Genomic DNA, 12,556 nt, shown 5'->3' with positions numbered 1-12,556 from the left:
TGGAGTTGAGTGATTCACTTTTCCATTTTTGTGTTATCCATTTATGGCCTATTTTGAGGTGACAGGTGACATAAATGCCATTTTTAGTATCACATGTTGTGTCATGTGAAATCTATCTGCTAATAAAGCTTTTTTTCTACATTAAAGAGACCTGGTCTGTGTTTATTTTTATGTGATTTATTTAACAATCATGTTATATTTTGAATCCTCTGTGTAGACATTGAAGGTCATGGCGTACACACGCATGTCGTCCAACCTCACTGATGTTTCTGCTGTGTCCTTAGGTCCAGAGAGCAGTCCAGCAGGCAGTCCAGCCCCAGCGTGCTCCCAGCAGCAGGTCATTCAGCACAACACCATCACCACCTCCACCACAACCGTAGGGGGCAGCAGCGTGCACGGGCAAGCCAACCATCGCACAGACATTAACCCCATCCACTAGGGATTGGAGAGACTATAACCCCAGCTGTAGCCCCAAACAACCGGCCCCTACTACCCTGTTACCCTCCTTTCTGAGGGTTGCCAGCTGCACATGCTTGTCCCCCCTCCCCTCCCTCCATCAAGAAAAAACCTCAAAGGCCTGTGAGGCTGTTCTTTATACAGTAGCTACAGTATGTATTTTTATAGACCAACCCTATTAACGCGTAAAATGTTCTTTGGTTTATTTCCTTTTTAAATTTTATTTTTCTTTTATTGTTGTGCTTTTAGCGAAAAGGGAGTTTTGCTAATCTCATGCAGCATTTAAGTGAACTTTTCTGTTGTGTGTTATGGTACAAAATGGACCACGGTGGTCACGGAACCAGAGGAAAGAGACGTTAGCCTGAGACTGTCATCTCTGTAAGCAAACCTTACATCTCTGTATGCCTGATGGACTGAACAAATGAGTCCCATCATTCTCTGAATGTCACATGTGGACAGTGTGTGTGGAGTGTGTGCAACAGACTCTGAATAAGTTGCTGCCTTTAAGTTCTGAAACTGTCACCATGATGTCTTGAAGACAAGGAATATGCAAGCAGGTGTAATGATCCTTTTCTTTCCTATATGACTGTTAACCTTTTCCCTGTCAGCGGTATTCTTAGTACAGCGTGACAGTGAAAACATGATGAAATGGAAGCAATACATCACAGTATTGATCATTTTCTCAACTTTATGTCCACATCATGATCAGCGTGGCCAAGCCACTCAGGTCCCAAGGACATACGATGCTGTTAACAGCTACAGAACTGTACACTGTGATACCAGTGAGGCAGCTCGGGGGTTTGAAACAAACCCCTCCGCTCTCCAGGACCAACTGAAGCTTTAATTATTGAGGCCTCTCTTTGTGTGTTTGTTGCATCTGGATCCACATTTTAGGATTCAACTCCCAAATGAACAAAACATTCGATTGCGAGCGTCTGCGTTGTTTTGAGTATGCATGTGAATAATGTATATTTCCTGTTTGTGTTTTGCCTTCTTTATGCTGCAGAACAAAGTTCCGCAAGCGTGTGAAGAAAAAAAAACAACAAAAAAAGTGTGCGAGAAAGAAAAAGAGTGTGAGCATGATTTATTTTGTTGACTGGCGTCCCATAACTGTTTTACAGTTTCTGATGAGGAGCAGTTAATGCCTGTGCTTTCCTCAATGTCACAATGTGCCTGAATCTTTCTTAAAATCCTTAGACAGCAAAACGCCACTCTTGTTTGCTCAGTTTTCAGTTGTATTATGACTGAGTTTTGTCGTGGATTACTGCTACACGTAAGAGCAGCTGACTAAGGAGAAAAATACCCATTTCCCAATTGACCTCTGACCTCTTCATCAACCTCTCTTCCTCTCTTTCTCAGGCCTCCCCTGCAGTTCAGATTGGCGATGTTGGATGTACACGTTAACCATACCGCTCTTTCTTTTTTCCTTCCTATATGACCAGGAATGTCGACTCATTAGCGTGATGACCATAATGCACTGTGTTTTGCAGTAGGACGGATGAAATACATTCCACTGACAGGTGGAGCGATCGCAGAGCTGTCTATGCACTTTGTCCTCTGTCATCCCAGAGGGTAGAATAGCCATATTAAGGTCAGAGTAATTCTCAGTGATCCCCCATCCCCCTTCTCACACACCAGCGAGAAACTTAACTGTGTTTGGCTTTTAGAGGAGACACCGTGCCTGGCATGCATCACATGTCTATAGAGAGAAGAAGGGAACGTAGAGCTCTTATTGTAGGATGATAGCCTGCATCGTTAAGGTGGTGCCATTTTTATTCTGGAAAACAAAAACACCTGAAAGAAGAATATCTTTATACTCACATTCAAGTTTATGTCATAACCCGAGAGTCTGTGTGTGCAGTTCGATGTGTGTGTTGATGAGACGGAGACATAGATTCTCTTGAAAAGGGCTTTGACGGACCAACCCTTTGAACTGAAGCTTGCCTTATGTTTCTTTTAAACCATCTTAAGCTTGTTAGACCATTCCAAATCAACCATATTGCATGTGAAAATAAGGTATTGATCTCAAAGAAATTTCAACTGGAATAATTCAGATTAAGAGTCAGTGGATCCAGACAAACAGGACAGATGGAAGTGCAGTGTGAATGCGTCTGTGTTTTTTGTTTTTTTCGTGAGAGGTGCAGAAAAAAATCCCCACATTAATGATGTTATAATTGTATTATTTTAAATCTAAAAAAAAAAAACTATAAATATTGTACATAATGTCATTATTAATTTCTGTAATCCTGTACATGTAATGCAACCACCCTTCTTTTTGAAGGGAGTCAATGTGTGGTACATGTCTGTAAATAATGTTCGCATAGCACTTGTTGCCTTCTGTTGTACGTCGAGGCTCATTTCAGCGCTTAAATACATTGTTTATATGTGATGAACTGATGAATCCATTCTTGCCTGCATAACTTTGTACATTTTATTTGTGTCTGTAATGACATTATCTCCATTTTGTTTTTTGTTTTTTGCATTTGTACAGATGTTAAAGTATCACTGCAGTTACATTACGGTATGAAAATAAAGCACTTGTTCTGTAACGTACAACTAACTGACTGTAATTAAAATCTAGTGACACAATTATTTCCAGAAATCTATTCACAAATAGATAGAATATACATATGATTTGGAGATTTTTTAAAAAAAGGAAAACTAATATTTACACAAACAGTATTTCCCTTGAGACATAACTACTCAATAAATAGTTAAACTCTTTAAAGGTTTAGAATACCCATTAATTATTGAACTGTCTAGACATCCTGGTAGTTGCCTGATGAAATAACAGGACAGTTCACTTACGTACGTAAACAACATTCTGGCATTTCTGACACCATCACCACAGACTGCTACAGCTGATCAATTACATTTTAAAGCCACAATAACCAAAAGAATGAATTTAAGCATTGTGTGTTGTTGCAATATGCAAAGAGGCCCATATAGGAGTTATTTATTATTGGTTTTAGGACGCAAGTTCAGATAATTAGAGACTGAAGGGTGTAAACTTTAGGGGCAGTTTTTTGAAGTCATACTGATCTATCCAATGACATTACTTAAGAGAACACTGACCCCTGGTGTTCATTTTGTAGACCAACCAAACAGTGTTTAAAAGGACAAATGTCATTCATCAACAGGTGCTGTCATATCTGTAAAACCGTGTGACAGATGCCCTTCAGAAAAGGTCATCAGGCAGCAATATTAATTGCAGTCTTCTGATTAAGACACTCACATTTAGAAAAACAACATTTTATTTCCAGATGCAACACTCTGGTTTCAAGGTCCTTTTCTTTACATTCCATCTTTAAGCTGATTCAATACAATTTCAACATACATTTCCCCTCAGACCCAACAGAAATAAACATGAAATGATTTCCACAGACCCTGGGCTAATTTTTACAATCTTGAGTTGCTTAAAAGAGGTCTGGATCCAGGTTAAGAGAACCTGTTTTCATTTTGCAGTGCATCAGAGAACAGCACAAACCTGCTAAAAATGCTCGAAAAAAACCCAAATATGAATCAGCTGCAACAAATGTGTTCAACTCCCAATACGTGCTGATTTACATTGGCTGAGATAGTTAACAGTCTTTCAAATCAACAGTCAGTAATCAATGTGGACATGCTTTGATTGGCAGCAAAACGTTTCATATCCAGCCCCGCGTTGAAAGGAATCTGTCAATCATGTCAAAGGACCGCGCTGGTTGGTCGTAAGGCAGGATGTGTCCCCCTCCTCGGATGATGACCTGCATGACAAGAGGATGGATTACAGGTGCTCACCTAGTACTCTTCACATTGCTCCCACTGAAACTACTAACGCTGCTCACCTGGCAAAAATTTCCCACTTGTCTGACATAACCTGCCACCTCCGTGTCGCCGGGCTGAACCTTCCAGTGGAAGCGAGGGGCTTTTTTGTACTCAGCCGCCCCGGTCCAGTTGACAGTAGGCAGGAACCTCTCGGTCAGCGGGGCTGCTACGATTACATCCAGCTGACCGCTGTAGATTAAGACCTGGATCAAACAGAGGAACACCGTCAGACACAGGGTTCAGAGTAAAATCAAGCACTTTTTAAGCACCGTCATGGTATTTAAACCAAAATAAGTTTCATCATCACATCTGAACACATGTTGTCATTTTGTTTATTTTACCACTTGTTCATATTAACTTTGACTGTATGTATGTTTTGATCATGATTATCTAATGCTCGCTTGTTTCAATGCCAGGAGATACAAAAAATTGACGAGGGGACTGTTTTTATTCAAAATATAAAAAGATTGTTTACTTCATTGATTGTGTAGATGAAACACTAATTTCCAAACTTTCCACACTACAAATGGGAATTATAGGAATTTTATCTTAATGAAGATATGGACAATCACCATGTTTTTTTATTTAATATCTGAATAACAATAATGTGACTGACATTGGCAAAAAGAGGTAGAGGATGTTTTCTTATCCGATTTATCTAGAATATTCAATTGTCCTTCTGTAATCCTTCACCATTTTCAGATCACAGCACAATTATATCAATACACTGCATCTCAAAGACAAAATACAACTAGAGTGGATAATCCTACAGCCCTCACCCTGTAGTTGTCCATCAGCACCCCCAGCCACGGTTTGATGCTCTTCATGACATCCTGGACAAGGTGCTTCTCCACCTCCGAGCCGCTGTGGAACGTTAAGTTCCCCACATGGATGGCGCGTCGCACCGACGGCAGGGTCACAAACTGGCTAAAGTACTCCTGGTCTTCAGGCTCCTGTTGTGCACAATGAAGCAAATTCAGTTGGCTGTACAAAGAAGCTTTTAGGTAATAACTTTGCTGAAAGACGTCACACAGGCAGCTTTGAGCTCTGTCTGTGTGTTGAAGTACCTGACACATCATGTAGTTGAAGTAGTTGGTGCAGCCTGTAGCGTTTTGGAAGAAGGAGGGATATGGGTCCACGTCACCATTCAGCAAGCTATCAAAAACCTGAAGTCAGACAAAACAGTCAGCTAAACCTTGATTTTTTAATTATTTTTTTTTACATGCTAATGTTTGTTTCAGAAACATGTGATGGTAAAAATGGCACTTATTGCATTCATTAATTAAACTATTAGAAATTAGTCCAGAAAATTATGATAAATAACACAGACTTGTATTCTGTTTAGCATCTCTTACCTGAAAAGCCTCCACCCACTTCTCCTGGTGGATGAGTTTAACCCCAAGGTCTGTCTGCTGGACGACATACTCTCTTTGGAGCTCATCAATCATGCCTGTCTGGTACATGAACTCACCGTAACCGCCCAGCATCTGAAACGGAAAGAAGTAAAATATTAAAGTCATCCGTCTAGTGACCCAAGTTCAGGCTGATACAAGACAACCCAACCAATTTTATTCTGTTAAAGTCAGATTGCTTAATGACCTAGTTTAAAGACTGTCAGCTGATGACAGATACACACCATTTCTGGATCACAGAGCCCATCACCGATAGCCATTCCTGCGAGGTTAATCTTCACTTTGGCAGTGGGGTTGTTTTTATGGATGTAGTAAGAGATGGCAGGAACGTACTTCCCTGCATAAGACTGTACAGGGACCAAGAAGATTCATATGGGTTAGGACCATATTCTAAATAGTTATCAATATGAATTTGCAAGGCTTAAAAGAAAAAAAAAAAAACATACCTCCCCAGTTGCATAGAAGTCATTGGACTGATACTCAGGAAAGATCTGGAAGAACTGAGTCAAAGCACTTTAACAAAGGAAGAGGATGGGATAATAAAAGAGTTACTAACAATCAGACAACAGACTGTAAGATCCAACTGACAAGAATATTGTGTTCGAGTTGCATGGCAATGTTTTACCTGTACAGATCTCTGCCAACATCATCCTGGTCCTGAGCAAAACCCCTGTCATCCTCTGTGAAGCTGAAACCTGTTCCAACCTAGAAAAATACAACACTCTTCCTCAAAGGCTCGTCAGCACATATTCTCACACATAAAACACTCTCATGAGATGATGATAAAAAGTTAGACTGGGGCTTGTTTTTGTTCTGACAATACTACGTGACACATACCGGATTGTCAATGTACAAAACTGAGTATCTCGATGTCCAGGCGTAATCCCTCATGCCAACTGCAAAGTGAAGAAAAAAAATAACATGAGCAGATCAGAGAAACTAAACAACAGAAACTCTACAGGCCTAAGGCACATTAGAGTAAATAAGGATTACAGTAGATTTGTATATATGCTGCTGTAGCACCTGACCACTTCTTACCAGTCAAGTTCTTATACACCACATATGGTCCATGTTCCACAAACAGACCGAACATGGAGGTGCCGCCAGGTCCTCCTTGCAACCAGAGCATCACCGGGGCCTTAGCTCGGCTGGGCTGTCGGTCAGAACAGGACACGCAGAAAGATTAAGACCTCAGCACCACCCAGTGGTAAAAACAGAGACACACACACACACACTTTATTTTGATGACCAGTTCTCACTTAAAAAGGTGCACTTTTGCAAACTAAATTAAAAAAAAGTGCCTGAACAAACTGAATAAGCAAACTCTTCATTTTTATGACTGAATAGACTAACCGACCTTAAAAGGACAACACCTTTTCATACTGTTTTTACTTTTATATGTGGCCGACCCTGCCACCTTTCCACCTTCAAACTGTGTTCTGGGACCTTGTTTTCCTCTGAGAAGGAAGACTGTTTATTCAGTTATTCAAAAAACAAAAACAAATATGTCTGAGATTGTTTCATTACCTCATTCATATTATAAATATTAAAATACTGAGTTTGAATTACTTCTCCAAAACTACATAATGCCCCTTTAATGTCCTAATCAGTGATACTAAAAAAAGACAAAAATGGGGGTGAGGTAATCAGATAAATGTGTTAATCAAGCAGCAGATATGTAGCAAATAATCAACATACAATGTTTAACATCTGTCATTTGTCTGTTAATATAAGAATTTTAACTCTGGACTATCAAACCAATTAGATTTGTAAAGCTTATATGCAAGTGAAAACAAATCAGAGACAATTAACAACTTCCTCTTTTTTTTTGCATTTCACAATAGAGCACACAGTCACCAGTTCTGGTGGGTGTCAGAGAAATGTGTCAATATGAGGGCGATGTATTAACTCTGCAAAATGTTTGCAAGTGTGCACATCAAAAGAAGACACTAAGGGCTAGATAAAGTCCACGCACTAGATGATGCTCTCATCAACATTTACTGCCTGCATGTGAAGTTTTGGGTGCAACAAAATAGTAAAAGTTGAGGATGTATTAAAACTCTCACACAGTGTGCATATTTGTTAGTAAAGACTCCTCTAAATGGAAGAAGCTGTCGCACACAAATGTGTTTCCACAGAGGATGAAAAATTAGCTTCTTGGACTGAAATTGTTGAAAATAAATCCACTGTAATGTGAGATCAGTTTGAATAAAAAGGCTACAAGACCGATCTTTAATTCTGTGCCAGTCATGGACATATCATGTGACATTACTGCACTGAAGTATGACATACAGATATGAGACTTACTGATATGAGGTTACTGATTCACAGCTTTTAGAAGATAAAAAGAGAAGGTTTCCAAAAACAGCTTACAAAAACGTGACTTAACAAAACTTTGCCATCATAGCTGGCATTCCTGTACTGAAGCTAATTACATATAACACAGGTGCCATTCCTTATCACAAGTTCACTGAGGGGGCACAGCTAAAAACACCTGAAGCACCAGCACAAACATGTTTCTGTGACCTCCTCCCCCCTTCAGCAGTGACAGTACTTCTATCATGTGGGAAGTCCCGGTGGTGAAGCAGAAGTGTGGGCCTACCATAAGTGCAGGGAAGAACCAGAAGAAGAGGTTGCTGTTGTACTTCTTGTTGACGGTGAGGTAGCCTGCGTAACTCTTGACGTTGGCCCCTGGAAGCTCTCCCACCAGACTCAGCTTCCTGGCTGCAGACACAGAGAAAACACGTCTGCTCGGTGGCTCATGTGACCATTATAAAAAAAACATAGCACTGCTGTCTGCAGGATGATTGGGGTGATACCTTCATCTATGGCGCCCTTCTCAAGGTAAGGCGTGAGGAAGAGAGGGGAGCCGGGGTCCACTCCATTCAGGCCGCTGACGCGGTGAGGTTTCCGGCAGAAAAACGACGAGCAGCTACGCGAGTGGACCGAGTCCAGACAGGCCCAGAGTAACAGGAGAGCCAGTGTGTCCCTCCACAGCCTGCCAGTGTTTACAACACACACAGGACACCGCAGGCCCGGTCAGCGAGGCGTGAACCTCTGACACCGCACAGTCACTCAGCTTTCACAACAGACTGACCAAGAGCCCCGCACGTGGCGGGTTAAGAGAAAGGCATTCTGATTGGTTAACACTCACCTCATGTTTGGTGTCGTCCCGGTGACAATGCGGTGAATTCGAGCCTCCGGTCAGAGAGACAGGCTCCAGGTGGTCAGCTGTGGACTGACTGAGATTGAGGAGTGTGTGAGGTTGTAGCACAGCTGAGTCACATGACCGGCTCTGCTCGGGTCACGTGACACGTAGGATCACGTGGTCACTGTTGTGCTCACGCGGAGTTTCAGCCCTGAAGTTATAGGTCCGTGGTGAAGTAGAGGATGAAGACGAGGACAAATGTGCTGAAGCAGCTCTTTTATAAAGAGGTTAGTCTGACACGGTGTGTAAAGTGTTTTAAATGAGCAGTGAACTGTGTTTTAGAGAATAAAAAAGTTATATAATAGCTTTAAAACTTGTATCTACAGAATTATTATTATTGCTAAATAAAGCAAAAATATCCAAGAATTAATGAACTATCTTTTGTAAAAATGTAAAAAAGATCTAATTTTAATAAATGGGAAGTTGTATTCATGGTTTAATTAATGCACACACCTTTAATTATTCCCTGCATGGCATCCTTTAAACTCACTACCAGCAAAATGCCCAGCCAGCATTTTGAAGCCTGCTGCAAACTTTGCATATAAGGTTTAAAAAAAAAAACTTTAAAAAAAAAACAAACAAAAAAACTGCCAAACAAACCCAAACCAGCACATGACTGGTTTGGGCTTGTTTTTCACTGTCATGTCTAAACTAGAGGAAAAAAATGTGAAGACATCTCTCAACCAATCTTAAACACCCCATAGGCATAAATCTCAACAGAAATCTCAATTTATGTTTTTTTTTTTTATTATTACTCCAAATGTATGCTATCTGTCTAGCATAGGATGGCAGATACATATATATATATATATATATATATATATATATATATATACATATATATATATATATATACTGTATACATATACCATACAATTCCTCACAATTTCTTTTCATTTTTGTACTTTTCATATTAAAGTGAAACTCTTGCCAAAATGCAACTTTGGCTTTTTTTGTGAATGTATATGAGTCAAACCTTCGTGTAAAAGCATAATTACGACGAAAGAGGCACTTTTAAGATTTACCGTATTTTCGTTTTCAGGTCAAACTCATTTTCAATGGGAGTGCTTGGGGCAAATTAGCGATAGCATCAAAATCGCTATTTTTAAAACACTAAGGAGGCTCGACACAACATGAAACTTTGCTTGTAGTATCACCAGGGTCTCTACACATGAACACGAGCATTGAGAACATTGGGCCTCATTCACCAATATCTTCTTAAGAATCTTCTTAGATTCTTTCTTAAGTTGTTCTTAAGAGGTTCCTTAAGAAAACCCTACGTCAGATTCACCAACTTGTTCATAAGCCTCAGAATTGTTCGCAGCTGTGTTCTTACATTGATGAAAGCTGCAGGAGCAATATATATGCCATTGTTTTGCAGGCCTTGGATGGAGAAATGCCACGTATAAATAGGGTGGGGGGGTTACTAATTGATGGCATGTTTCCAATTTACTTGATTTATCTTAAATCATTGGCACATTTGATTTATTTTAGAATTTAAATTCTTTGTAAATTACCAAAAATATGAAATAAATAAATAAATGAATAAGTATGACAGAATTATCACTGTAATATTGCATTTTATTGAACTACACAAGAGAAGAAAACACAACCATGCCAACATTTCGGCACAGAAATGTGCGTAAGATTACTCCTGAGTGTTCGTAGGATTTGTTCTTGCCTAAGAAAAAATCCTAGATAAGAAAAAATTCATGAATGCCACAATCTTCGTAAAATCTTCGTAAGTGGGACTTAAGAACAAATTTGTTTGTAAGAATGAGGCCCATTGTTTGTGTACACAGAGTTTACTAAAAAGAGAGCCTTTGGACAACTTGTGTTAGCAGTAGCTTGTTTCGCTCCCAGTTGTCATGGCAGCAGAGAAGTATCTCAGAATGCAATGTAACCTGGAGGAGAGTTAAGGTGGACCGCTACTGTCTTCCAGCAACAACTATCCACGCGATATCTCATGTGACTTTTCCGGCTTTTGATTTTAGTATTGTTTCTTATATTAGGCTCCTTTCGATATTGTTTTTCGCTAACAACAAAACAAGGAATTATCCATACATTTATATGGAGCTAAGCTTTAGGAGCGGTCCACCTTAGCTGTCCTCCATGTTACTCACATTAGGAGATCGACACTTCTCACTGGCAGGACGGCGACGAGTGGAGGAAACATCTGCTAATGTGAGTTGTCCAAAAACTTTCTTTTTAGTAAACTCTGAGTACACAAACAATGTTCTCAATACTTGTGTTCATGTGTAGAGACCCTGGTGATACTACGAGCAAAGTTGTGTCGAGCCTTCTTAGTGTTTTAAAAATAGCGATTTTGATGCTATCGCTAATGTGCCCCAAGCACTCCCATTGAAAATGAGTTTGACCTGAAAACGAAAATACGGTAAATCTTAAAAGTGCCTCTTTCGTCATAATTATGCTTTTACACGAAGGGTTGACTCATACAAAAAAGCCTAGGTTACATTTTGGCGAGAGTTTCACTTTAAGAAAAGCGCAGGTGTTGTGCAGCAAAATGGAATTAAAACATTATTAACTGTATTTTTTACACCTGTGCTTTTCCCGCAGAGAGATGTCAAAATGTCCTGTGTGGAAAAAAACTCCTTTAAGCCAGCATGCTCAACAAGAGGACCCTGTACCTGTGAGACATAAATGGAGGCCACTCAGTATTATTGTTTAAACCTGTTTGTGAGTCGATATGAATGTCAGAATTCTTGCCCTGAAAAATAACTCATTCACGTCTACAGCGCCTGACTGAAGCAGTGATTTTAGTACAAAATGCTTCTATTAAAGCTGCAGTAATGACATTCTGGCCACTAGGGAGCAGAAGAACTCCAAAATAACTTTTATTATATCATGCAGTGCACAGTGGAGATGGAGAGGCTCCTCACAGCTGGGAGGAAAATTGTGGACTGCGATGTTTATCACTCAGCTGAACAGGTGAGGAGGAGGAAACCACAACACACTCCTCTGCTGGTTACAAAGCTGCGTACTAAGAGCTGATTTGTCTTATTCTTAAAATGGTCGTGGTGGAAATTTAAAAATTAAGCATTTAAGGCTTGAAGATGGGATTTAAGACAGACCCACATACACTCCTTTTTTGGAACATATTTCTCTTACGATTAAAGTGCATTTTGTAGTTTTGGGGAAGGAATCAGGAATCATCAAACTGTCTTTGTTTTCGTGACTGAATAAACAAACTTCATACTGATTTAGACCCTACCACCTTTCTAGCTTTAAACAGTGTTCTGAACCTTATTTTCCTCTGAGAACAGCTTGTTTATTCAGTTATGGGGACATTTTCATATTTCTGACTCTGTATTATTACCTCATTAATATTGTAAATATAAAAATTCTAAGTTTGACTTTCTTCTCCAGAACTACACAGTGCCCCTTAAAGTTTTCACAACTTCTGGTCTGAAAGTGAACACACAGTCTCTGAACATCTGCACTTGAGCATTGGAGCTGAGTGTTTTTCTCAAGGTTCCTCTCAGTCAGCAGTGATAAAATGACAGAGAACTGAGCGCTGCTCTTTCACTTGGCTGCCCAGATGCATCCCACCACTCCAGCTATCACACTGACGAGATGACAGCGGCCAACCCCAGCTTCTACTCAATGCAAGAAATATAGTGAGAGAAGCACAAAAACATGAGGAAGTAATTCA

The 12,556-nt window shown here is 39.9% G+C and overlaps 2 protein-coding genes across 4 annotated transcripts in view; one reads left to right on the top strand and one right to left on the bottom strand.

Moving 5' to 3' along the window:
- The window catches only part of creb5b (cAMP responsive element binding protein 5b), a 54,172-nt gene extending 51,149 nt beyond the window's left edge, over positions 1–3,023 (top strand). For 2 of the 3 annotated variants that reach the window (XM_030394686.1, XM_030394687.1), the window contains exon 11: positions 285–439. In XM_030394686.1, the coding sequence (XP_030250546.1) occupies positions 285–439 (155 nt within the window). Of the gene's footprint in view, positions 1–284 lie in introns of all 3 variants that reach the window. The other variant, XM_030394685.1, reaches the window with a different exon arrangement.
- Positions 3,024–3,692: 669 nt separating this feature from the next.
- On the bottom strand, positions 3,693–8,971 carry cpvl (carboxypeptidase vitellogenic like). The gene is made up of 13 exons (XM_030394688.1): positions 8,830–8,971; positions 8,495–8,673; positions 8,278–8,399; positions 6,714–6,828; positions 6,513–6,571; positions 6,301–6,380; positions 6,122–6,188; positions 5,900–6,022; positions 5,619–5,750; positions 5,331–5,429; positions 5,043–5,216; positions 4,284–4,466; positions 3,693–4,202 (listed from the first exon to the last, which is right to left on the bottom strand). Exons 1-13 carry the CDS (start codon positions 8,832–8,834, stop codon positions 4,104–4,106), a joined length of 1,437 nt encoding a protein of 478 aa, XP_030250548.1. The 5' UTR covers positions 8,835–8,971; the 3' UTR covers positions 3,693–4,103.
- Positions 8,972–12,556: the final 3,585 nt, after the last annotated feature.

This window comes from Sparus aurata, chromosome 17 (assembly GCF_900880675.1).
Source record: "Sparus aurata chromosome 17, fSpaAur1.1, whole genome shotgun sequence".
NCBI lineage: Eukaryota > Metazoa > Chordata > Actinopteri > Spariformes > Sparidae > Sparus > Sparus aurata.
Note: the sequence above shows the minus strand (reverse complement) of the source record. Positions and strands in the feature narration are given on the sequence as shown.